The sequence below is a fragment of the Stigmatopora nigra genome, chromosome 12 (assembly GCF_051989575.1).
Source record: "Stigmatopora nigra isolate UIUO_SnigA chromosome 12, RoL_Snig_1.1, whole genome shotgun sequence".
Classification (NCBI taxonomy): Eukaryota; Metazoa; Chordata; class Actinopteri; order Syngnathiformes; family Syngnathidae; genus Stigmatopora; species Stigmatopora nigra.
This window is the reverse complement of record NC_135519.1, coordinates 2938190-2965570: the sequence shown is the minus strand read 5'-3', so window position 1 is coordinate 2965570 and position 27381 is coordinate 2938190. Positions and strand designations below refer to the sequence as shown.

The window sequence follows — 27381 nt, the reverse complement described above, 5'->3', positions numbered from 1 at the left end:
CCACTAAGCATTTGGCAGAAAATTCTTATTTTGTAAAATGTCGGTGTCACAGAAAAAAAAAATATGATTTAGATTTTTCTTAATTCATATTCGATACATAAGGTCACAATGGTCAAAGATGATAAAATCTGAGTTTACCAATGTGTTCGTTTTTTCACTTTGCAGGGAAAGTGCTATTGTTGTATTGTTTTTCAACGCTAAGGGGTGCTGTTGCCTTGAAGTGTCAACTTGTTGGCATTTTATTTTGGCAGTACATATAGTATTTAAGGAATGTGTCTTTTTTAATGTTCAAAGTTTAGGGAATAAATCATCAACACCTAGAAATTACATTGTTTTATCGTTTTATTTGGTAACAAGATGTTTCAAATTAACAGTCAACATAACGCAATTGATGCTCTAACAATAAAATATATTTAATTCTCAAAATTTGGTTAATTGTTAATTGTTGCTTACCAAAATAAAGGCTGACCATTTCCGAGTTCTTGTTTTGATTAAAGTAACAATATTTTTCTTAAATTGCCAGGATGTAGACAATTTTAAGTTATTGACATCAACTGCACTACAGTTCATATTGACAGATGTATTGATGGCAAATCACCGTCACCATTCTGTCTGTCAATCACAATCTGACACCCTCAGTCAGACTCTTAACCTGGATTCGATCGGACCCAAAAGGTTCGGTGAGTCGGTCTCAGGGGTTCGGTGGAGCAATTCCCACCGAGGTCAAGATACAATGACTCATCATGTCTATTCACAACAGCATGCCCGCTTGACTATCAATGGCTGCAGATGATCACATGACATTGCTTGGCCAGTGTTGCAAGAAATTGATATTTCTTGAATTTTGAAAAAAACTCATATTTTATTTTAAACTAAAGTAGGGTTCAGTGAATGCACATATGACCACTGCACTACAGTATAAAAAAATGGCTTTAGCGTTATACATCTCTGGATAAATTGTTGCATGGTGATAATATTAAAACCCTATCTATGTTGGTTGAAGCTGTAAAAAAAGTTCACATTTTTATTCACATTGTGAAATTTGGATTCAAATAACAATCATTTATTTGATAGACAGATAAACAGTTGGGCTACCTTGTGTCTAATTTACATATGCCGTAGACACACAACTTCACAATTTTATACATTTGCTGTTCGTTGATCCTTTCCTTGTATGATAGTTGGCTGGTGAGTAACGCTTGCAGTAACCACAGAAATTAACCACATTGCCACAATGGTAGAATGGTAAAAGTTGACAAGCTATTCCTTAGCAACGATTGCTAGGACGTATAATTGGTCAATGGTTGTATTTGGGGCAGAGTTTGCAAAAAAAGCAATTGGGATATTTACGAAAGCAGTGCAAAAATAGTGATTGTTTTGGGATTTCTTTCCGATTTCTTGGTCAAGTGCAAAATACAAAATGCTATTTCTAAATAATTTCCTATTTTTTCTCTGATAATGGAATTTTAAAGCATTAAAAGACATGCCAATGGAACTAACCATTCCGAAATTTTTGACTTTGAAAAAATTATTGCCTATATTCTTTCCATCGATGTGACTTCCAACTCATTTTGCTGTCAAAGCAAAATCAAAAGTGGCAACTCAAGTAAAAAGCAGATACCTGGAAAATCTCCTCAAGTGCATTAAAAAAGGCTTTACTTTTGATATGCATTACGTCACTGTCACCGATTTTTTTTCCTTCTTTTTTTTTGGAGCTGTTTTACTTTTTCTCCTAATTTCCCAAACATCCCCAAAGCGCCACAAATGAAGACATTCCTGAAAGAGAAGTGCCTTGTTTGTTTCCTTCTGACTTGATGGGTATTCACCTCAGCTCGGCAGGGGACCTCATCTGGCAGCGCCGACACCCTGGTGGGTTCCCATGCTCTTGTGTTTCCTGTGCACATCAGTGGGATGAGCTGGGCTTGATCCTTCTGATGCTCTTCTGCTTCCCCATTCTTGTGTGGATGAGCAGGGAGATTGACCACCCTGGTGAGCTCCCATCACCCCCCTTATAGAAGTTTGTATCTCAATCCTGATTGATGATGCAAAACTATTGTCTTCTGTCTGTCTATTGCTCTTTTTATCATTTCAACTCCATGGAAAACGAGTGCGCTCATTTTGAGGAATTTGTAACGCGGATTTTGCTGATTTTTGGGTCACATGGCAGCACATCCGGCCTTCTTCAAGTCATCTATGTTGGATTTCTCTCACATTCATATTGACCCTCGGCCCTCTAGGTGATGTAGGTTCAGAAACTTTAAGCCTTAAATCCTATTAGTCAAGGATTCTCTCAAGCATTAGAAGGATTTTTCCCCATTTGCTTGCTACCTAAAAGAATCTTTGTTGATTTTGGATGAAAAGTCGAGAAATTGATGAGAACTTTCTGAATGAACCGAAGCTTGGATTATAGAACGTGTTGAAACTTTGGCCTGGAATAAAATCAAGATTTAATTTCACGAATATGAAAATAAACAAAACCTTTGACAAAATGCTTAAAGTCCATATGCTGACTGCAGAACATAAAACATAATTTCCTCCCACATCTTGACTCATTCTCTGTATGGCAGACATGATTATTCTACTAATCGACATCAATTAACCTCCAACAAATTCATTTTTATTTTCTGTTGCATGAGATTTTTCTAACTGATTCTTATACAAATTTGCTTGTACAAGGTGAGTGGTTAGCACGTCGGCCTCACAGTTCTGGGGTCGGGGGTTGGATGCCAGGTCGTTTGCATGTTCCGCGCAGACTTCTCTGGGTACTCTGATTTCCTCCCACATCCCAAAAACATGCAGGTAGGCTGGTTGAACATTCTAAATTGGAACAACGTGGTTGCAGTACCCAACTTACGAGAAATTTGAGATACGAAGAAAATTCTTAGCTGGTTTGAGATACTAGCATACGAAATGGTTCCATTTCCTTTCATTCCTCTTTTATAGGGCCAAAGTCGAACTCTGGTTAAAAACGAAACAAAAAAACTGAAGCGGTACCTCATGTCAATCGTGATTCAGACACAAGCATTTGCCCCCACCCAGCAGGCAACGTGACCTCCGACCGAGGGGTCCAAACTTCCATGTTTGTGGGTCGACCCTGCCGCGTCCAATTTGCCAACGTGCATGAACGCGAGGTGGCTGGGGAGTGATGTACGACGGAAAGAAGGAAACGCATGACTTTAAGTAGCCTTTCACACGCAAAGCAAGATGTTTGAAAAAACTACTTGTACTCACTTAGTTGAAGTGTGGATTTTTTTAACCTAGTGCTAGGTACTAGTGTCTTAACTCTCATGACCTATCACATTAACATGTCCATATCTGAATCTTGACTCCCAAAAGTCTCGGTCATGTCTGGATTAAGAATTTCTGGGTGAAAACTATTGTATTCAACTTTATGTTACTAAGATTCCACCAGCCCTGTAAACGACTGCAACGCCTACAATAAAATATTCCTTCATTCATGGGTGTTTCATGAGATAACTTCATTTAAGTTAAATGTAAAGTTTATGTTATATTACGTCTTGTCACCAAAGTGTAACGAACTGAAGGTGTCAAGTCAAGTCTCACTCCTTCACCACTGTCTGTCTTGAAGTTAAGAACTCCATACATGATAATCTCACATTTTATTGCAGATCATAACTACTAGATAGGTATTTGTTACTTTGGGAGCATAGGTGGTGAATTAGAACAATAAAAATATTTTTAGGTGTTTTTCAGAGGGTGGGAACGGAATAATTTGTATTTGGCTATTTTAAATGGGAAAAATAATTTGAGATATGAGTAAATTGACATACGAGCTTGGTGTCAGATCACATTAAGATCGTATTTAAGGAATTACTGTATTAGGATAATTTGCTGACAGACGTCCTGAAACGGCAACCATGCGGGCTGCGGCAGCCGCCAATTGAGAGACTGAGGGTAGGAACGATGCTCTGAAACAACAGGGAAACTTCAGACTTGCTTGTTTTGCCTATCCCAGCTAATTATGGGCACAAAGCGCGGGATACTCTGATTCGGTGGCAAGCCAATCGCAAGGCACAAGGAGACAGACAATCCTTCACATAACACTTGTAACTAAGGGGCAATTTAGAGTCTTCAACCAGCCTACTATGCATGGTTTTGGCTAGTGGGAGGAAACCGGAGTACCCACAGAAAACCCACACAAGACCAGAGGAAACATACAAACTCCACACAGTGAGAACTAACCTGGAATCAAACCCTAAACCTTAGAACTGCTTTTGGTAATAAAGATGTGCGCATTACAAGGGTCAGCAAAATGTTCTTTGATAGCAAGGCCAAGCTTATACTTTATTGCAGACAAATTTGAGTTGGAGTTTGATTTATTTAATAAGGGACAGCACATATTAATGTAGCTGAGGGCTAATTTCCATCTTTAGTCCTTTGTGTAGGTTGAAGATAAACGATGACACATACACACAAACACACACACAAAGACACACAATTAGCACAGTTTTAGACAGCATTGTGATCGCAATTTTGTTCATCTAACTGTCAGACTTTAAGATGATTGAGGTTCAGAAACCGGAGTTCATGTATGGTAATTGGTAATGAGTTCCAGGTGTGTGAGGCACGGACAGAAAAGCTGAGTGTATTCTTTTTGAAGGGAACTACACAGTCACCTCTAGAGCCAGCTCTTGTTGATGTGTTGGATTTTTCTGTGCAAAATCTTGCAGTGAGAAGGAGCTTTATTATAGAAGATTTTGTAAAGTGGCACGGGTAGACAGAGATATGGTGTTGATAAGCTCAATGAGAAACACCTGTGTCAGACGAAAGAAGACGAGCAGGAAAGACACAGCAAGTGAAACTAATGGGAAAAACATGGACAGACACACAACAACAAACACCCAAACCACAAAATCCTAACAAAATATGACAACATGCTCCCACAATCTCACAATAATCCAACAATTTGCATTACTAGAGAACCCTGTTTTTGTTTTTTGAATGGCATTCTTTTGTTACCTTTAGCATTTAGTTTCAGTGGCGAAAAAAGTCTGTCCAAAGCTCACAGGGCAATATGTCTGGAATGCTTTTCATGTGAGCGATCTTTCCGGGGGGTCAGCGCCTTTTGATTATCGTGATTTACTAAATAAGATGTCAACAAGGTGTTTCCTTGACACGATATTGAGCCAAAGGAGGAAAGTGCAGAAATGAATGCTCTACTCCCCCCTTCTTCCTCAATGGGACCCCTAATCTCCTCTTTCTGGTCAGAAGGGCTTCGGCCCTCGGCTGCCGCGCGTTGGCCCCCGCTAGCGCCCAGTGCTTGATCACCCATCTCGGCGAGCATGTGTTTATAAAAGCCACTTGTCGGGGCACAATACTTGAACTAACTTCTTTTGAGGGAACAGTGTGAATCTGTGTAAAGCCTTTTCCCAAACTCCTTTCGGAGGCGACAGGCCATTGAGAGCAGCCCAAGAAGGGGGATTATCTTCCTGGACTGCGACGCATTTCCGAGAGAGCTGATTAGCTCTGCGCGCATTGTTAAATCGAGCAAAGGCAGGCCCTAGAGGAGTGAAAGGAGCCAAATAGGTGGGCCGGTTGGGATAAAGTAGCAGCAGGAAGCCTCAAGCAAGTTTTCCCAACATTTTCTTCTCCTCGATCGCTGTGCTGAGGAGGCACAGTGTGAAAAAGAAGATTAGCATACAAAATTAGAGGCGGGATGACTTTTATATGGGCAACTTGCCTTCATGCCGTCCACCGAAAATCCCCATACCACCTCCCCTCCGGGTTGTACTACTCTGTCTGGACAAAGTTAATTAAACTAGTATTAAACAGTAAAGAAACTCGGGCGTTCTTTTGAGGATTACCAAGATGAGGGAGGGGACGGGAGGGATTTGTTGTGGGGGTGAAATTGAGAAAGGCACGATGGAGCAGAGTTGAAGGGTTTTCTTAACCGGCCCCCCTTCTTGGGCCCCACCTTGAGGACCCTAACCCCCTTGTGTGAACAATGCGAGAAGTAGAGCTATGTTTACTTCAAAACAACAATCACGAGATGATACACAGTAGGGTTTTTTTATTCTTTACATAACAGAAGAATAGAAAACAAACAAGACTAATAACACAACTAAGGCAGTGCAATAAATTAACAATGTACAGTACAAAGTGCTTCATCTTATATACATTTAAATACATAGAAAGGGCAGCGATTGAAAGTTAGAGTGGAATTCCAATGGATTGCCAAATAAAAAAATAAAAAAAACATGTGGATAATGAAACTTTATGGTCCTTTGTTCTTAACTCATTGGCTGTTAATGACCACGATAGACATCCAATCCATTTTGACTGGTAAAATGGGTGTCTATTATAGTAAATGGCAAGAAATTGAGTTAAAAATAATGAACTTAGATGCTCATGAACTCATTTACTTTCAGATCATTTGAACAGATCTTTTGATAGCCCCGCAATATTGGGTTTTATGATCATATGTCCACCAAATATGCAAAATAAAAGAAAATATACACTTCATTCACAGGAAATTGAAATTGTGATTATACCATTTTTGTTCTTTAGAAATTAGAAAGAAACGTCTTTCATCTATAAGACGCAAAATCACTTGGAAGGCATTTTTGGTTGCTTTACGTGGTACTTCTTACATTTTCATTGTATAGATGAGCTAAAACAATAATTACAGATAATGGAATTACAGCAAATGTATTTAATGGTGAACTTTGGGAAAAAAAATGTTATGGTCTCATGTATAACACATGGCAAAAATCAACACCCAATGATTTTGGTGTATCATTAGTGTAGTAAAAGGCTCCAACTCTATTTGTCAATATAGCTGGTGAGAGTAAGCGAAAATGTGTGATCTGCGAGCTGTAGTGAAATAAAGAAATTATGTGATTTGTGTCATGATAAGGCCGCTTGAGCGTGTAGTGGTTCACTCGCCTGAGTTCTGTGCCGGCAAACGTTGGATCGATCCCCGCTCGGTGGCGGTTTGATTGTGATTGCGAATGGTTGTCTGTCTCTATATGCCCCCAACGGCTGACTGGCATCCAGTCTAGGGTTGTCTTTTGATCCGAGTCAGCTGAGATACGTTCCAGCAACCCCTGCGGGGATGTACGGTAAATGTATCATGGTGTTCTCTGTGGTAGTTAAAACCAACAGTGAAGTTCACGCATTTTAAATTGATGATTCCAATGGTCTTTAAAAAAACAAAACAAAAATCTAGCCACATCCCTCAATATTGGCTGCATAAAATGCCAATGACCTTGGTATAAAAATTGAAATTTACAATTTTGAGACATCAGACCCTTCCTTAAAACCTATTTCAAAAATAGAGACTCGTCAATGCCATTGATCTCAGTACATTTAAAATTAAAAGAAGTCAGAATTGTATAGATGTCATAGCCTTACTTTTCACAGAATTAATTTGCGATTGACTTTTTTGAAGGGGAAGGGAATTACAACTTGTTTCATTGACTTAACCTCATTACGAATCGGTATGACCCAATGTACTCCAGGATGGCTCAGTGCTTCTTGCCAGGCTTGAGGGTCTTGCGTCGTCCAACGGCGCTCTCGTTCCTCCCTCTGGTGCCTCTTCGCTTGACGCAGAAGAACTTGGTCAAAGTCTTTCTGCATTGTTCACACTTGACAGCGCAGCACCAATGGAACTTACAGTTACAACTTGATACCAACTCAGCCTTACGCTCCTCTACGGCCAGGCCGCACTCGCCGCATAGCCTCTTGCAACTGCGCTTCTCCCACTTGCTCAAGCTCTTGCCCTTTTTCAGGCATTCACGGCCTTCGGTGCCCGGTAGCCCCAAAGTACGATTTTCCAGGCAGTAGTCAGGCGAGTCCTCAAGATGGACTAGCTCTTTACGGGAGATGGAGCTGAAGGTCTCAGCCACTGCCCCCCGGCCGGCCGCGCTGTTTCCGCCCCCGCGTAAGAGATCCACCTTCAGTGCTCTGTGGTATTTCTCCTTCAGGTAGTTGCCCACCTCCCTGAATTCGGGCAGCTGCAGCCAGCAGGTCTGTGTGGTACAGCTCCCCGAGACCCCGTGGCATTTGCATGTCTTCTGCATGGTCCCCTTCACCGCCTGCAGTTGGGAGAAACCAGGATTTTTTTCTCCATAATTACCTTTACCTACTATACTTTTAGTTACCATTTTTTTCTCTTTGTCTTTAATAACAAAATATTGTATTTATGGATTTTTAGCTGGCATCATGCTTCCTTGTTTCAGATATTTGCTTTGCACAGTGGCCTTGATTATCTTAATGAAGTTGACACTTTTTCAGAGTCTATACGTGCTAGCATCAGTGTCCATTATCCAACATTACCACAAAAGAACCATTTAAGGCTGGGTGTTTTCACAGAAAAACAATGGAATTGAATGGCAACACAAATAAATGTAAAGGGAAGTGACGGCTCTTTTCAAATCATTGGACTGTGTCCCCAACAGGACAGGCACGGGTAAAACAAAAACCTGAACACCCAATAAAAGATTTAAGATGATCGTCTCCAGGTCCTCGACTAGGTTTTTGTTGTCGCCTGCGCTTCCTGACTTTAACCAACACAAACATCTGCCACTTGAAAAGAGGACGTCCTCTTTCCCTTTTTCTCAATCCAAAAGTTTCGCATTGCTCCCCCGTTGTGCCCTCCCTCCCCTAAGAAATGTGAGTATTTATTTAGCCTGTTCATTATCATCATGTTTTGCGAGACTGACGAGACCCAATGGAGAGTCCTATTGAGCGAGCATATAAAAAAGGAGTTTTCTGTGCCCATTTTTTTCTGTTACAATGATGCTCCAGGTGCCGTGGGGATCCCGGGGCTCGACGGGGGGTCACAAAGGCACCGTCCACAAAGAGCACTTCAGCTGCACGCCTGTGGTCCCCTCAGACTACCCCCGGAGCTGGACAAAGACCAACATAAATGTGGGATCCTTATTGCAAGAATAAAACTAAACACTTATTTAAAAAGCGAGGGATAATACAAAACGCTGTGCAGTGTCCAGCTCCCCTGGATCTCCAATTAGGCTAGCACGGCGGCGATTCTCGATTGTCATTCAGAGCTGTTTAAATAGACCCTTCTGGTACAGCGAACACACTGTTGTGATCAGGAACGAGTGGCACCTCACTTATAGCCGCGTGAAAGGGTTGCGCTTGGGTGGCACGCTCTCTTAGACAGGTGGAGGCATGTAGGGGAAGATCCAAAATATCATTCTTCGACTCATTAACGCACAATACAATTAGTTTCGTAAATATTGTCACTCTTCTCTACCCAACAAGTGTGAGCATTGATATGTTCGCGCGTACCTTTCTGCCAGCTTCATTGTTGTGTAGATTCATGGCCGCTCGGGCATCCTGGCCTGTTTCCAGAGCATCCACAAACTGTTTTGCGATGGCTTCGGCGAACCCGACGTTGTCACTGCAGCCTCCCCACAGCCAACCATGACCACCTAGAAGGAAGAAGAATCATTAACTACAAGATGAAGATTTAGAATGCACCCGATGCACAAGCCATTACAATAATTTCTGTCTTGAAGATAAAAATTCAAATTAAATTGCATACATATCTCTGATATTGCATAGCTAGAAACCTAGGACTATTTGTGATTGTTTTGTGTACTTGTAAATTTTGTTGTGTTTCTTTGATGCAATACAGCTGTAGACCTTGGTAAAGCCGTAATCATACATCTTTAATCAGATAAGCAGTGATTCAAAAGAATTACTTGCTTTCAAATACAGTGTTCCATCGCTTATCGCGGTTAATGGGGACCGGGACCCCCCGCAATAGCTGCATTTCCGCGAAGTAGGCGTGCCCCTTCAAAAATGCTTAAAGAAACGTATAACACGTGCACAAAAGCACCACCGAGCAAAAACATCATAGTAGTCCGGATGGAGGATCTTCTGCAGTTTTTTTTGCACGTAAGAAACATCGTTATTGGGAGTTGTGAACATTGTTTTTTTGGGCGGTGAAGATGCGCCTGTAAACAGCCATGACGTCATCAATGCGATTCCTGAACTCTCACCATGTTATTGACCATTTCTTTGAACTTTTTTTGATGCAATTACTAATTCTTATTGAATATTTTGTTTCCACCTCTTGTACAATGATGTAATTTATAATTTTAACTCAATATCTTTAATTTTTTTCCTAAAAAAAAATCTGCGAAGCTCTGAGTCCGCGATAGCTGAAGCGCGAAGTAGCGAGGGAACACTGTACTCGACATTTTTTATTTTTTATTCATTCATTTACTTTCCGTACCGCTTATCCCCACAAAGATCACAGAGGAGCTGGAGCCTATCCAAGCTAAATGTTGGCACCCTGAACTGGTTACCAGCCAATCACAGGACACAATGAGACGAACAACCATTCACCCTCACACTCATACCTAGGGACAATTTAGAATGTTCAACCAGCCTACCATGTATGTTTTTAGGATTAAACCATCAATCTCAGAACTATGCACAAACCACTCAATCGCAGTGCTGCCTATTTGAGATGGAAATGTATTTCCTACCTCGTTGTCCATTGCGGCTGTCGTCACAACCACAATTGTCGAAATCCCCCATACTGCAGTTGCGAGTCAGCGTGTACATGACGCCGGCAGAGCTGATGGCATGCACGAAAGCTGTCTCCCGATTGGCTGCCACAGAGATGTTTACAAATGTCATTTTAAATATTTTAAAAACCATATTGTAATGCTTTTTTTGGTTCTATACACAATCACATCCATTCTATAAAGACACATGGAAAATAAATATTTTGTTTTACACATATTAAAACTCAATTTTTAGAACACATTGTTAGTGTGACAAAGAGTTTATTTCAATTCAAGTTATGTAAAATAATGTGGGAACATTGCATACAATAATTATATTATCATTTCAAGTCGCATTTATATAGCCCTGAATCACAGAAAGAACCCATAGGATTTCACAGACCACAGTTAAAGTTAAAATATTGAATATATAGGTACATTTTAAATTAAAATAATAATAATTATAGTTATTCATTCATTTTCTAAAAAGCTTAAGGGTTGCACTGGATTGCTGGAGCCTATCCCAGGTAACTACGGGCACCAGGCACGGAGAATCCTGAATCGGTGGCCAACCAATCGCAGGGCACAAAGTGACAGAAGACACCCATTCACGCTCACACTCATACCGAGGACCATTAAGTGTGTTCAACCTGCCCCGCCTTCATGTTTTTAGAATGTGGAAGGAAACCAGGTTGCCCAGAGAAAGCACAAAGAAGCCCGGGGAGAGGACCAACCTGGGATCAAACCCTTGACCCCAGAACTGTGAGGTCGACACGCTAACCTATCGATAGTAATTAACAATTAATATAAAAATTGTCAATTTTTATTCTTAATAAATAAAGATATAATTTCATAAAGGCCATCTACAAAGAAAAATATATATGGTTGCTGCCTGTAATGGCACCAATACCCGAACCCATTGGCAGACACTTGCGATAAGGTATATGGTCAAACTTAAGAAGTCCTATCAGGCCTTGTTGGCAGGGAACTTGACGGATAGGTACCGGCTGGGTCAAGTGAAACATGGCTCTGGTGGTGACTGTGGCTTTTAGTCCACCCACGGCTGTGTCAAAAAGGGAAAGTAGTGCACCATCAAGCTGTGACCGTTAACTTCCATATTTTCCATATTTGACCGTTTTATCCAATGATTGAAAGATGTTTGCACATGTGCAGTTGTTGTTAAATCCTTTATTGTTTGCATAAAATGCAATGCGAAAAGGAATCGCACTAAAAAAGGCTGGCCTAAGTGCATTTTGGTCCAGACTCAAGAAAACCAAACTATGGACTTTCAGATTCAAAAGGAGCAAGGTGGATTTCTTTCTGGCCATGGAACAGTGGACCATCTCTACATGGGGAGTTCACCAAACCATGAGTGGTCAAGTTTTGTGGACTCGGAAAAGGTGTTTGTTTGACTGTATCTCCCAAGAGTATAGTGGGGGGGTTGGTCTAGGATTATGGGGGATGGGACTCCCTGATACAGGCCGTTCGATCATTATATGAACAGTGTTAGAGTTTGGTCAACATACCTCTCTGAATCTGTTCATAACTTTAATGGACAGAATATCTAGTTATAGCCGAGGCGTTAAGGGTTTCCGGTATGGTGGGCTTAGAATTGCTTTTTGCAAATGATGTGATTCTATTGGCTTCATCAAGCCAGGCTATTCAATTCTAATTTGATAGATTTGCAGCGGTATGGGATGCACTCGGGTGAATATTTCACCATTTCCCTTGGTAGGGAAATGGTGAAATGGCTGGTCAGGGAGGAGGTTCATTTCCAAGTGGAGCAGTTCTAGTATCTTGGAGTATTGTTCAAAACTGAGAGAAGAATGGAGATTGACAGGCAGAGTGGTGCAGCATCTGCATTGACGAGAACTGTATCTTTCCGCGGGGGGTGAAGGAGATTTTACCCGTTGATCTACATTCCTACCCTTATCTATGGTTGCGAGCTGTGGGTTGTGACTAAGAGAACAAGATCCCAGATACACCTGACTGAAATTAGTTTCCACCAGAGAGTGTCCGGGAGTAGAACCTTTTATCCGTACTCATTGTAGGGAGCCAGATGAGGTGGCTGGGGTATATTCTAGGACCTGGGAACGCCGTGGTAGAGTTGGACAAAGTGGCTGGGGAAGGGAAGTCTGTGCTTCCCTATTGCTTCCCCTGCAACCCGATGTTGAAAAAGTGGAAAATGAGCAGTGTTTATCATAATGATAATAAAATTCTACAATCTTAAAAACAGCATACTTAATAACGATATCAAGTAAGTATGCTGATTTTAGGTATATATATATTTTTTTATATATATATATTTATATATATATATATATATATATATATATATATATATATATATATATATATATATATATATATATATATATATATATATATATATATATATATATATATATATATATATATATATATATATATATATATATATATTAAACCTTAAGCTTTAAACATACAAATGCACTTATATAAACCTTCAATATACTTATATAGGCCTTAAACATAAATTATAATACAACATATAGCACTGAATCAACTTATGAACAAATTCAACTTATGAATAAGCGCTCGGAACGTAACTCGTTCGTAAGTAGGGGAGCGTCTGTACTTTACAATGGTCTATTAGTCACTTTACCACTGCGCTGACATGGGTGTGGATGTGTACTCACCACTGCGCAGACCACTGTGCGTGGACAGCTGGAGCGCTCTCTCGGGACAATTCCAGCGGTCCCAAGCAAACTGGTACTTGCACTCCTCAATGCCACTCTGGGCGCCTGCCGCCACACTGCTTGAGTAAATCAGGTATGCCTGCATGTCCAGCAATCACAAAAAGGGACACCTTGTTTAGTATGCTAGAGACACTTTTGGACAATATTTTTGTTTTGACTTCAGAAAAAAACACTGATATGTGAGTAAAAATGTGATAATATTAATTAAATATTCTTAATTTAAGGAAATATGTTAAAATGAGTTGAAACTGTAAAACAATTATGAAGTTTTGTAGTAATTAGTTATGAGTACAAAAATGTATGTAATGAAAACACAGACTCGCAAGCATATATTCTTGATCCTTTGCAAAGAGCAACTAATAGAATTACAAATACTTCATAAGACTAAGGTGGTTATGTTTACAATAGTTACAATATACAGTATACTTCTGCTCCCTGGTGGCCAAAGTATAAATAATATTAAAAATCAAATACGTACATTTCAAAATTAAAGGATTTATATGTATTAAACCAAAAAAAGAAATATAAATTATAATGATTAATAACAAATGAGGAAAGTATAAATAAGGACAACACATAAAAGACTAAAAACTATGAGTAAAGTTGTCTGTCTTTTGCCCTGTGATTGGCAGCTGGGATAGGCTCCAGCACCCCGTGAAACCAAGAAAATGAAAGGATGAATATTTTTGATAACCAATTTGAAATTCTGTTGCTATAATTTCTTTGTAGATTAAAGCTAAAATTTGCCAAAATTGCATTGAGTTCAAGGTTTATTTCCTCACCTATGCTACTATATTGTTACTGATAGCACACAGCTATGATCAGAGGAACCAATACTTTATAAAAAAAAATAAAAATAAAATAAACAAAAAACTACAAAATAATAGTACTCAATAAACATACCAGCTGTGGCTCTTTATTTTATATTGAATTTTCTGTGAATAGTTTGATATTTATTATGAAACAAGTAAGCTACATATGTTAAGTACAGTATGCAATGTTTTTGCCCATTACTTCCTCGTCCCTTAAAGGCATATGCACTGTCACTTTAATATGTTCTAGTAAGTTGAGACATTTTATTTTTGTGTGTTCAAATATGCTTATGATTCTTAATTAATTTTTGAAAGTCCTTTCTGCCATCAATGGCGATAAATGTCAAGTCCATTTGAACTTTGAAAGAATGACAGTGATCATTCACTTCCCAGTCAAAATGGATTAGACGTCTATGGCATTCAATAAATTACTTGTGAGGTGATGTGAATGATCATATGGTTAATATGTTTCAAGTGGCTCTTTTTACTGAGGTGGAGTGTAGCATCTCATACACACACATAGAGGCCCAGGGTCTCGCTAATGATGACCACCCACTATAGCAATAGCTACCCTTGCCTCTTAACACATTCACCCACTCCTACACACACACACGTGCGCACCTCAGCTCTTGATAAGGTCAAGTGTACACATGCAGGAGGGGCAAGAATGAGGAAGAAAATGGCATTAAAACCACACAGGTAGCACACACACATACTCATGCATGCAGAAATTGAGGAAAAAAGGGGATGGGGAAGAAGAGATCAAAAGGAAGTTGGCTTACCTTGGGTCCAGTCATCAAGAAATTATTCACTGACCTGGAAAAGAAGACAAGCTTATTGAACTCAGTGTCGTCCATAACACATTCCGCTCATTAAGTGCATGGACGTAGTAGCATGGGAAACATCCCACTGATGGCACTGCTGTACAACTTGATGCATTGAATTTGACATAAAGCAAATGGGTTTGAGATTTTTAAAGGAAAATGTTTTATTTCTTTGCCCATTTTAATTATTAGCAGGGAATAATGCTGCCAGTCAAAATGGCCTATACGTCATTAGAATTGAAAGATGAGTATTCATAGTGTGTCCTCTTAGAATAAATAATTTGGCATTGTGTTGTCATTCTGTGTGTTAAATACAGTCGTACCACTACTTACGAAATTAATTGGTTCCAGAACTTTTTATTCGTAAGTAGAGCAGCACTTTCTATTCATTCATTCATCTTCCATACCTCACATCCTAGAAAGGGTTACAGGGGTTGTTGGAGCCTAATGCAACTGACTTCGGGTGAAAGGCAGACTACACCCTAGAGTGGTCGCCAGTTGGCTGTATCGCACACAGAGAGACCATATGCACTCACAATCATACCACCACCAGCGGGAATCGAACCTGCCCGCATGGAAGTCAGGCGAGTGAACCTCTCTACACCAAGAGCTACTTTTCAAGAAGCCAACCTCCCACGATCTATTTATCGTGTCACAGAAGCCCAGGCTGCAAATTTGGCTTAGGATATTCATTTTATATTACATAGCTTATACAAGTATTCGTATGATGTGCACCAGTGGTGTTCAATTTTTTTTTGCTCCAAAATCTACTTTTCAGGGAGTCAACATCCCATGATATGCCTTTTTTTCCAGGCTCATGACAAATCTCAGCAGTTATAAATGTTGTTATAGCCCACAATAGATTCTGTTGCAAAATTGAATCAACATGTATGGGAGTGAGAGGTAGCAGGGGTGAAAACCCACTCTTGATTCATGGACTCGCTTACTGCAGATAGTATGCCAAATTCATAATAGCGTTGCTAAGAGAATCAACGCACTAAAACATCTTATTGTCGTGCTCATTTACCAGTAGTACCTTGGCAATCTACTGGTAGATCGCCATCTACGTATTGAACACCCCTGCTCTACATCACTCAATACTTTATATGTAAATTCTTTAATTGGTTTCATGGGCCTCAAAAAGAAATAAAGAATACCAAGTAAACCCTTTAAAAATATCAGTTTTCCACTTTTGCATGAAAGATGTGAGAAAGAGACAAAAAAATGATAAGAAAATTATTCATTATTTGATGCATTAAAAGGAATAACAAGCATGCAAAAACATGTCCTATTCGTGCATTATAGTACAGTACAGTAAGGAGGAAGTGAGCAATAGCATACAAACAAATGCACTTAAATACACATCTAAACAACTTCAAATTATGAATTCAAAACAACTTCATATCTCACCTCTTCATATCTCATCGTTCAGTACAGTACAGTCCTCGCTTATATATACAGTGGTACCTCGACATACGAGCACCCTGTTTATGATTTTAGCGCACTGTCATTTTTGCTGCATCCCTTTCATGTATAACAGATCTCTACGAGCACTGGACGGAGCGTTGTATTTTTTTCAGTGTTTTTTTTCCCCGTCACAATTTCAATTTCGGAATACAAAAGCAAACAGCCCATCGATAGTGAAAGTCAGTTTGGAGGCGGGGTAAATAGAGCCAACCCGAGTGAAGAAATGTATCAAACTTTGAAACTAAATTAGAATTAAGTTTAGTGTAAGGTTAGATTAAATTTATTTTTGAGTGTCTGCATCATAATCCAAGTTCATTTAAATTTGTTTATGTTATGAAGCGAGCGCGCTGCCGTGCAAAAAGCGCCCCAATTGTATATTTTCTGTTATTTGTATACATTTATAATTATGTATATATATATATATATATATATATATATATATATATATATATATATATATATATATATATATATATATATATATATATATATATATATATATATATAATCCAACCAACTGCTTACTCTAAAATAACCGGATGAATTAACATGTGATAAACAAAGTATTTTGATTATTTGTCATTGTTTTGGCATAGCAATTGCACATAATGACACAATATGAATGGAGTGGCAAAAATGTCTATTTTATCCAAACATTGCAAAATTGTAGCCTAATGTTAATAACATAGAGAGGCAAATTATTTTGGTAAATTTGAATGATCATATAACTGGAATAGCATCCCCCTCTCCTTCCCTTGAAATACACTTTTTTTGTGAGGAAGTGATGCGCAATGGAACTCACCAGCAGCAGTATGACCTCATGTGCGCCAGCAGGATGAAAATATAGAAACAAGCCTCCAAATGCATGAACATGCTGACGAGATGCGAGATGGACCCTGAAGCTCCAAGCCTCTCGCGCAATCTGAAGAAGATGAGGGTGAGGAGGAGGGGCGACGCTGAAATGGAGCCCTTCTCTTCTCCAACAAGAGATTATCTGCTTAATTCAAGATTGACCCCCCCTACCTCTCCCCCATTTTCTTGTTCCCCTCGCGACCAATCCCATGAGTCGGTCTGGATGGCGGTGTTGGTGAGAGCAGATGATCAAAAGGGGCTCCCCGGGCCCTGGGGGTCGCAGGCGGGGAAGAGCCGCAGGATCATCGGAACAATTTTAACATTTTTTAAAAAAAACATTTGATAAAGTTGGACAAAATGGGACCATTTTAATAAACATTTCATATTTCAGGTAATTTCTTTGATTAAAAAGCGGCCATTAAATGGCATTATTTGCTTGTATAGTATTTAAAAATGTTAATGTATGTTTGTTCATCTGCAGTTACATTGTATCAATAGATAAGTTAGTTCGTTTTTTTATTTGGAAAAAAAACATTGGATATATTTGAAAGGGTCTTGTGACATGTTTTATTATGTACACCAAAATCTGACCCTTTGTTCTTTGTACATGCAAATGGGGATTAGGAAGAGATACTTTCAAGGGATGTTTTTGGATTAAGTTCCAAAAATAGAGATTCTTGCGAGATTTTTTTTTATTTTGCTAGATGTCAGAGTATACCTCTCCGTTACCTCCATCCGAGTGAACTAACGACCTGATTGCCACATAATACACTGAATGTGCAATCAGACGCAAAATATCGCAGACAAAAGGAATTGTGATAAAAATTTAAACTTTTTTTACATCCCCTTTTGCTTTTACATTTCAAGTTTTATTGCTGCAATAATTTATGAGTTATTATTATTGATATTAATAATAATGATAGTAATTTCATGACATATCTACATATACATTATCTAAATTGTTAAGATGATATACATTTAAGGACTTTATTTGTTTGCAAGGATTCAATTCAGCGCGTCGGCCTTATAGTTGGACTTTGCTTTGCATGCTCTCCCCGGGCTTGTGGGTTTTTTTTTCAGGTACTCTGGCTTCCTCCCACATTCCCAAAAATGCACTAGTAGGCTGGTTGAACACTCTAAATTGCCCCTAGATATGAGTGGGCGTGAGTAGTTGTCTGTCTTCTTGTGTCCTGTGATTGGCTGCCAACAACTTCAGGGTGTCCCCCGGCTCGTGCCCGAAGCCAGCACCCCCCGTGATCCTTGTGAGGATAAGCAATTCAGAAAATGAATGGTTATCCCTGCGACTCTGAGACATTCCGTGGCTGCCTGTAAGTAACCACAGTAGACCAGCAGAGAGCAGAACTGCACATTTTCCCACATTGTTCCTCTTGTGCCCTTTTGCCCGTCACTATCTGGTGACTCCATGTTGAAAAACCAGCTCTGTCCAGTTCACAGGCCCTTTGACGTCCGTACTCAAACTGGTTGCTGTCAAACAAACGAGGAATGTCCTACAAACAGGCGTTGCGTGGCGCTATCTGCAAAATCCCAAACGAGATTAGTGACACACATGCACACCATTTTTGTTGCCGTGTGACACGCAGGTGTTACACTGATGACAATCGCTATGTTGAGGACGCCACACTCAAGTTCGACAAAAAACACACTGACTGACTGCAAAAACAGGTGTGCACAATATGTCAAGAGTCTCCACTAATGTAGGGCATCTAAAGCCATGTCCAAAAATGAGTATTTTGCCCCTTTGGTCCCCCCCCAAAAAAGGTCCGGTAAAAATATCAGGCACACCCAACCGTATCAATGTGGGTTAATGGTTACCAATTCAGGGTGTCCCCTGCTTTTGGCCCAAAGTCAGCTGGTATAGACTCCAAGAGCGGTTCAGAAAATGAACAAATGAGTAGAGAATGAGCAATACCATCCTAAAAAAATGTTGATGACACATAATTTGGTACACAAACAATCTTTCTAACTTTATTTTCAGGGTTGGGTATAGGTCAAAATTGTCTTAAAAATCCAGATTAATTGATTCACTCCCATTTATTTCTAAAGAATTTGACCTGCTATAATGTGATCCAAGGGAATCATACATAAGGTAAAACATTATGTTTATTATGATACAAACATAGTCATTTTTAGCAGTCTATTATTTACCAGTCACTCTCAAAACCACAGTGATCAATTTACCTGGATGATTTTTAAATATGTTTCCATGTGCAGCTCTCCCTTGCAGAGTGTATTAAACCCCCACGTGATTCTGTGTGCCCGACTGCTATTCTGTCTTCTTTCCTTCTTATCTAAAGGTGAAACGTTTTCTTCAAATCAAAAGTACAATCTTTAACATACACACAATGAGGGAGAGGATTCCGTGCTCTTGCAGATAAACCTGTTGACTCAAGCTACAATGTACGCAATGAATTTCATTCATTGTGTGACGAGATGCCGAATAGACGACAAATGTGAAGTCAGTCGGTTTAGATGAGATAACCATTTCAACAAAAGCGCTTGTAGTTAAGTAAGGATTTGTTTTAATCCACTATACTTTCTGATGAATCATATATTTCAACGTCCGGGTGATCGAAACCGTACCTTCTTGAAATGTGTCAAAAGTGAGTACAGTGCAGTGGAAAAAGAACCAGAAAAGGATAGGCACTTATGAAAACCTACTGTTTGTAGGCCGCGCATGTTCGAAAATCATAACCACGGAAACGGGTCGCAACTTTGTTGGCAACTCAGCCACTTATAGTGCTGCCATCGCCTGTCCGCTGTGCGCGAGCCGTGATCATCTCCCGGGTCGCCGACCTACGTTCGCTGGCTAGACTTAGGAAGCACATGAGGTCGATGAAGGCCGTAGTGAGGTTGAAGCTCCAGCCGAACTCGCTGGTGGCGTAATCAAAGGGAAATGTGTGGTGGTAGTTGTGGAAGCCTTCTCCTGGGGAAAGAAATCTCATTAGTTTATTTGGCTTTGACTTGTGAACACAAATTTGAGATACAACTGTTTGAAGGCAGCAGCAAATTCAGCTCAACTCACTTCACACTAACTTCAGGTTCAAATATAATGGGATGGATTTGAAATTTTATGTTTTTATATTATATAAATATATATATATATATATATATATATATATATATATATATATATATATATATATATATATATATATATATATATATATATATATACATATACATACATACATACATACATACATACATACATACATACATACATACATACATACATACATACATACATACATACATACATACATACATACATACATACATACATACATACATACATACATACATACATACATACATACATACATACATACATACATACATACATACATACATACATACATACATACATACATACATACATACATACATACATACATACATACATACATACATACATACATACATACATACATACATACATACATACATACATACATACATACATACATACATACATACATACATACATACATACATACATACATACATACATACATACATACATACATACATACATACATACATACATACATACATACATACATACATACATACATACATACATACATACATACATACATACATACATACATACATACATACATACATACATACATACATACATACATACATACATACATACATACATACATACATACATACATACATACATACATACATACATACATACATACATACATACATACATACATACATACATACATACATACATACATACATACATACATACATACATACATACATACATACATACATACATACATACATACATACATACATACATACATACATACATACATACATACATACATACATACATACATACATACATACATACATACATACATACATACATACATACATACATACATACATACATACATACATATATATATATATATATATATATATATATATATATATATATATATATATATATATATAGCGGCTATCGGATCCCAATAGACGTTAAACACCCATTTTTCAAAAGATTTTTTTTTATACCGCAACAATTGTCTTTTGGTTCTAAGCAAGCAAAGCTTGTGAATATTAATTGGATTATTGATCATTAATTTAACATTCTGATCCATTTTATGATAGGATAAATTAATCACATATGATGAGCAATTTTGTTTTACTGTAATAGGTTACCATGTGTAATTTGATAAATTGTTTTGGTCAAAATGTTGTAAATTTAACGTGTTATAAGTTACAGGTTATAACATGATTAGGATTACATTATACAGAGCATGTTTTAGTGTAAAACATTTTACATTAAGCGTGATGTAATGAAGTAAGAAAAATATTCGATTATTATTATATTAAACATAGGGAATTTTTAGTTATAGTTTCAATTTTATGTCAACTTTTTGTTGCATCTACAATTAACCTTTGTTATAACACAGATGTTCATCCAAAACACAAACGTAATGCAAGTTATTTTTGCTGGCCAAACCCAATCAAAAGCCACATTTACAACCTAAAATCAATTTGCTGCATTTTCTTACCCATGGCGCTGAAGGCAACAATTGGGTTTTCCCTGGGGTTGATGTTGCGGTCGTAGGGCCGATTACCCCACATGTGCGCAGCACTGTTGACCAGCCAGGTAGCATTGAGAACGACAGCGTACCTCAGCAACCCGGGGACGAAGTAGCCCACCAGGAGGGACTCCCCCCAGAAGTACCAGGGTACCATCATGGGCACAAGAAAGCACAGGATCAGGACAGAGAGTTTGTAGTGCCTGAAACCAACACATATCCAGTAAATATAACACTATTAGGAGTGTGTAAGATTCATATCACAATTAATAGGTCACAAATCGATTCAGATTAATCCTAATGCTACACTGAAGACGATTATTATGATTTTTCACTTTGGAAAAAGTAATCAAAAAGGAGATAAAAATACATTTACATCATTTATTTCTGCAAACTCACTCAGTATTAATGTAAACATGTTGTTGTCTTACGTTTGAACAATATATGGTCTTTATTAAAATATTTTTATAAGTTTTATTGCAAACAAACAAAATCTAAAAAGATGTATTTTACTCAATAACGAAGTTATCAATTATATTTTTTTTAAATGGCAAGTCAAAACAGTAGCTTGCGCATTCCAACTATCACAGGCCCGAAAGACAGAAATTAACTTTATTTAACACTTGTTTTTTTTGCAATAAAATTTGATATTGACTTGACTGGGAAACAGCGTCCTCTTGCGTCGAAGTACGATTACTACATGTCAGCACATTTCTAAGGCACTGTGCCTGGTTGCTGCATACATACTAGTGGATATGAGTGGGAATGCACCAACCTATTGTTTATTTCCATCAAACATCGTTTCATGGATTTTGAATCGATGTGAGAATCGTGCATCGCACAGTATCATTTTTTTTTGTAAATACACCTTTAGACAATATGTGACAATTTAGCTTCCAAAAGCTCACCGTCTTTGGAACATGACCACTTTATCGGCCTTGAGGTCAGTCAGCTCCAGTTTTTGTCCTTTCTCAATGACATCAGGGTGCTTGCGAATGAGTAGCCAACCCACGTGCGCAAAGAAGAAGCCTCTCTTGGCGTTATGCGGGTCAGCGTCTGTCTCTGAATACTTGTGATGGACGCGGTGATCTCTCACCCATTCGTAAATGTCGTTCTGCATGCCACAACGCACATTTCAGATGTTCAAAAAGATTGTCTGATTTTTTTTCACAAATTGTGAGGTGTTATCTAAACATTTGGCTCCATACCACTATGGCCAAGCACAGAAACATTGATCATTCATTATTGGCCCTCTCATTTTAAATGAATTGGAAGTCTGTTGATGTCTTTTTATGCAAAAATAGAGAAAATATTCAATTGATACATTTGGTTACTTGAGAAACTTTTCCAATAAAAAAAATCAAAATAATTCAATGAATATTAAATAAGTCAATTAATTTAATGAATGATCAGTTGTTTCTGAATCAATGGCCATTTTACAACGAAACTATTAACTTGGAGTTATGGGAGTGTGAAATGCAGGACTGAGGAGGATTGGACTCTTCAGAAACTTGGGGGAATTTACATTCATTTTCTGAAACGCTCTATCCTCTTAAGGGTTTCGGGGGGACTGGAGCCTATCCCAGCTGAATTCAGGCACGAACAAGGGACACCCTGAATTGGTGACCAGCCAATCGCAGGTCAGAAGGAGACAGACAACCATTTCAACCTAGAGGCATTTTAGAGTGTTCAACGAGCCTCTGCTTAATATTTTTAGTGGGTATTTGGGAGGAAACCGTAGTACCCGGAGAAAACTCACTACAAAACACAAAGAACATGAATATTCCACACAGGTGGACTGATCTGGATTCCACCCCAGAGCTCAGACCCACTCAACCTCTGGGGCACGGAATTTATTTATGGATTTTATATAGTGATAAATAAATAAATAAAAATATCAATTAAAATAACAAATAAAGAACACAAATATGTGTATTTCTACGTTATATTTTCATCAGTGTTACTCTTATTGTTATTTTGAATTTAATGGCTTATGTATCAATGAGCCGCCCTATGTTGTACATGTTCTTGCACTCGCCTGACTACTGTGCAGGCGCGGGCTCGATTCCCGATAGTTTGATTGTGAGTGGCGCGAATGGTGATTTGTCTCTCTGTGTGCCCCACGGCTGACTGGCGACCAGTCTCGGGTGTTGTCTGCCTTTTGCCTAAAATCAGCTGAATAAATGAATATCAATGAATATGGACAAGTGTCTTATTTTAATGTAAAATGTGTATTTGGGAAGCCTTTTGGCAGGTTATTACTGACTTAAGGTTCTATATAAACTTGAATTCATTTTCATTCTTCTTCATTCGTCAAAATTACTCTCTCAATTCTAGTCCGCTTCTGCTATTGGGTGATTGAAAGTGAAACTACAACTAAAATAATTGGGAGGCATGCAGAATAAAAGTGATCATAATCGGCGATATCGTGAACCTTTTTCAATACTGGAATAATATACTAGATGGGGTTTTGTTTCATCGTGTCCTGCGACCAATTTGGGGTGTTCCTCGCATGCTGTCCTCGGCTGGCTGGGATAGGCTCCAGAATGACCATTTTGAGGATAAACGGTACAGAAAATGAATGAATGAAATGAAGTAATTGACGTCCATCCTAGTTAACTGCGATTAATTGCCGCCAGTCTGTCCCAATTGGACGGGATTGAATTCCTGCATGTCACCCTCAAGGACCGTTACCGGACGTTTGATCGCCGGTCTTTTGGTCGCCGTTCTTTTGGTCACCGTTCTTTTGGTCACCGGTCTTTTTGTCACCAGTCTTTTGGTCCCTTTTAGTCGCCGGTCAAATGTACTTAGATATTAAACAGTACTTCGATATTAAACTATCTCTCTCTTAGATATTAAACTCTCTCTCTCTTAGATATTTAACTTTCTTTCTCTTAGATATTAAACTCTCTCATGAATATAATTTAGAGAGCTGGCTTCAACAGTAAACTCTCTGTCACCATTTGACCGGCGACCAAAAGACCGGCGACCAAAAGACCAGCCACCAAAAGACCAACGACCAAAAGACCTGCGACCAAACGTCTGAGCACCTCAATGACTGATATGCAATGGTTTTACCTGAAAAGCCATTGAATTAGCAAGAGCGAGGAAGACTCTAAGGGCTGGCGTTGCCGTGTAGGATCTGTGACTCCACAACCTGTGCGCGCCGGCTGTCACCCCAAGAGCACTGATGTAGAAGCACACAAAGCCTGGCGGGGGGGGGGGGGGGGGGGGGGGGGGGGGAAGCAAAACGTAAACATAACGTCACTACTGAAGGATCAGGTGAGCTGTTTTCTGTGGAAATGTGGGGATCTGCTGGCAGCCAAAGACAAATTGTGTTGTGGTGCCACTCGCTTGACAATGGAATGCCTATGGGAGTGCTGATTGTGCTTTGTCTGCCACTGTTTAATAATATGCGGCCCAGCATTGCACAGACAAGACGTAGATGGGGGTGGCGGGTGGACAAAGTGAAGCCTGTTGAAGAATTTGTGAAATGTCATCATCTGATGCCTAAAAATGCCATGAATAATCCAATGGAAATGGTTTAATCCTCAGTATGATTCTAATATTGAGGACACAAATGTGATAAGCATAACATTTGTGCAAAACTATAACTCTAGATTTGTATAACAAGTCCAATTTCTCATTTAAATTGAATGAAAAGCACGTCTTTTAATGGATTAATGGATTTGAATAAAAACATACAATAATTGGTAAGTATAACTTAAAAGTAGGATTACTTTTATAGAGGATCTGCTACAAAGTTGTGCAGTTTATTGTTCAGTCATGTAATTCTGACGCAGCACCGGTTATACAATTGAATACAAAGTTTGCAAAGGTCAACAAGAAGATTAATATTGGACTCCAAATTTACTGTTGGGAGTGAAAAGGAAATTCCTGATCAAGTGAAGCGTTTTGGGAATATTCAATGGAAATCTATTTATTGGAATAAAATAAATAAATGGCAAGTGAGTAGAAATGCTAAATTGTTTGTCGTACCAGCATGACATAGAAAAAATGTACAATTCTGTGTCACACAAAGTGGAATACAATATTAAAATTACATGTTTTGTTCTTAGAAAATACTAACTTTTGCACCAGATAAACAGCATTAGTCATAATATGCACAATCCCAAAATTTATGTGCATTGAAATGCTTTCAAAAATACATGACTTTTTTTATGGCCTTTAACACTAACTCGTTTTATAACTTGTTTTCTATGGCATCTACACACAGAAACCTGATAGGATTCTTTCCTTTTTAATGTTATCTTTGTGTTCAAATGTCTCTTTGTGAATTACTTTTGTGTATGTTATTGTTTTATGTTCAGCACTTGGCTTCCCTTGAGCATCTATTAAATGGGTTATACACACAATCCTCAGGTAAACATAAGAAAATATTAGATTAGATCATCAATATTCATTGATTTCCATAAGAAAATATATTATTACCTCAGTTTAATAATAATTATAATAACAATGATAATGATAATATTGATAGTAATGATAATGGCAATACTAATGATAAAGATAATAATGATAATAATAACAATAATAATTATCATTCATTATAATAAGATTATTGTTATTATTATAAATTAAAATTTGAAAACAAGCGATCCAATGAGGGACATCACTTGAATGCAAACAGTATATGATATTGTTATAGCAATAAAACAAGAAAATATGTTTGAGTAATACCACATTGGTCTAAGATTTAGTATGAATGTTAAAATCACAATTAACATACATTTTTTAAAAAAATTGGACTTATTTTGGAATTGTTTTCTTGTTACATCCCATCACATACTCTTGTTTTTCCCAAATATATATTGTTATGGGGTATTTTTACTATTAAAAAAGTCTGCCATCAGACTAAAGACGTCCAATCCATTTGGACGAGGAGACCCCCTTCCAGTCCAAATGGATTGGACCTCTACCGTGTTGATGGCATTGGCACAGGACAATTCACTTTACTATAGGGTATGAGTAGTGTACTTACTCCATATGAGCGTGAGCGCACACGCATATGGGATGAGGGAGACGCCGTAGAGAGCGCCGGCGTGCAGGATCGCCATGACCCAGATGTTCCTCCACACTAGGGTCCAGGGTCGTCTGCTCCCTACTTTCTCTGCGTAAGTGTCGTCAAACACCTTCTCCAACGACTCTTTCGCGATTCCGTTGCTTTCGCCATGTGTGCTACGACTACTCTCGGGCATTTGACAAACGACGGTCGGCGAATCTACCGCACCTAAATCGGGAACACGTTAACATATGATGGAAAAGAATCAGCAGAGTATTTCTTTGTCTGTGCTCACCTCAAAGATTCACTGAGACTCCAGTGGTATAAAAAAAAATGTTTGCGCGTGTCAATAAGGTCCTCCTTATTATGCAGTGTGTTCGTGCGCGTGTGCGTGTGTTTGTGCTGCTCAAAAAGTCCTATTGGCTCTTTGCTTATCTAATAGTGTGTGTGCGCGGGTTAGTATTAGACAGTTTTGATGATAATTCAGCCGACTTGACCACCTTGTACTTTTATAGAAGTAGTTTTTAAAAAATAGTGTTGAAAGTTAGAATAAAAATGATTAGGA

At 38.6% G+C, this 27381-nt stretch overlaps 2 protein-coding genes across 2 annotated transcripts; both read right to left on the bottom strand.

Moving 5' to 3' along the window:
• Window positions 1-6016: 6016 nt before the first annotated feature.
• Window positions 6017-17284, bottom strand: wnt8b (wingless-type MMTV integration site family, member 8b). The gene is made up of 6 exons (XM_077729544.1): window positions 17146-17284; window positions 14835-14868; window positions 13181-13319; window positions 10482-10607; window positions 9274-9416; window positions 6017-8057 (listed from the first exon to the last, which is right to left on the bottom strand). The coding sequence occupies exons 1-6, from the start codon at window positions 17214-17216 to the stop codon at window positions 7488-7490; spliced, it is 1083 nt and encodes a 360-aa protein (XP_077585670.1). The 5' UTR covers window positions 17217-17284; the 3' UTR covers window positions 6017-7487.
• A 1870-nt stretch (window positions 17285-19154) lies between these two features.
• Window positions 19155-27279, bottom strand: scdb (stearoyl-CoA desaturase b). The gene is made up of 6 exons (XM_077730421.1): window positions 27112-27279; window positions 26796-27044; window positions 24872-25002; window positions 22702-22907; window positions 21764-21996; window positions 19155-20139 (listed from the first exon to the last, which is right to left on the bottom strand). The coding sequence occupies exons 2-6, from the start codon at window positions 27010-27012 to the stop codon at window positions 19940-19942; spliced, it is 987 nt and encodes a 328-aa protein (XP_077586547.1). The 5' UTR covers window positions 27013-27044; window positions 27112-27279; the 3' UTR covers window positions 19155-19939.
• Window positions 27280-27381: the final 102 nt, after the last annotated feature.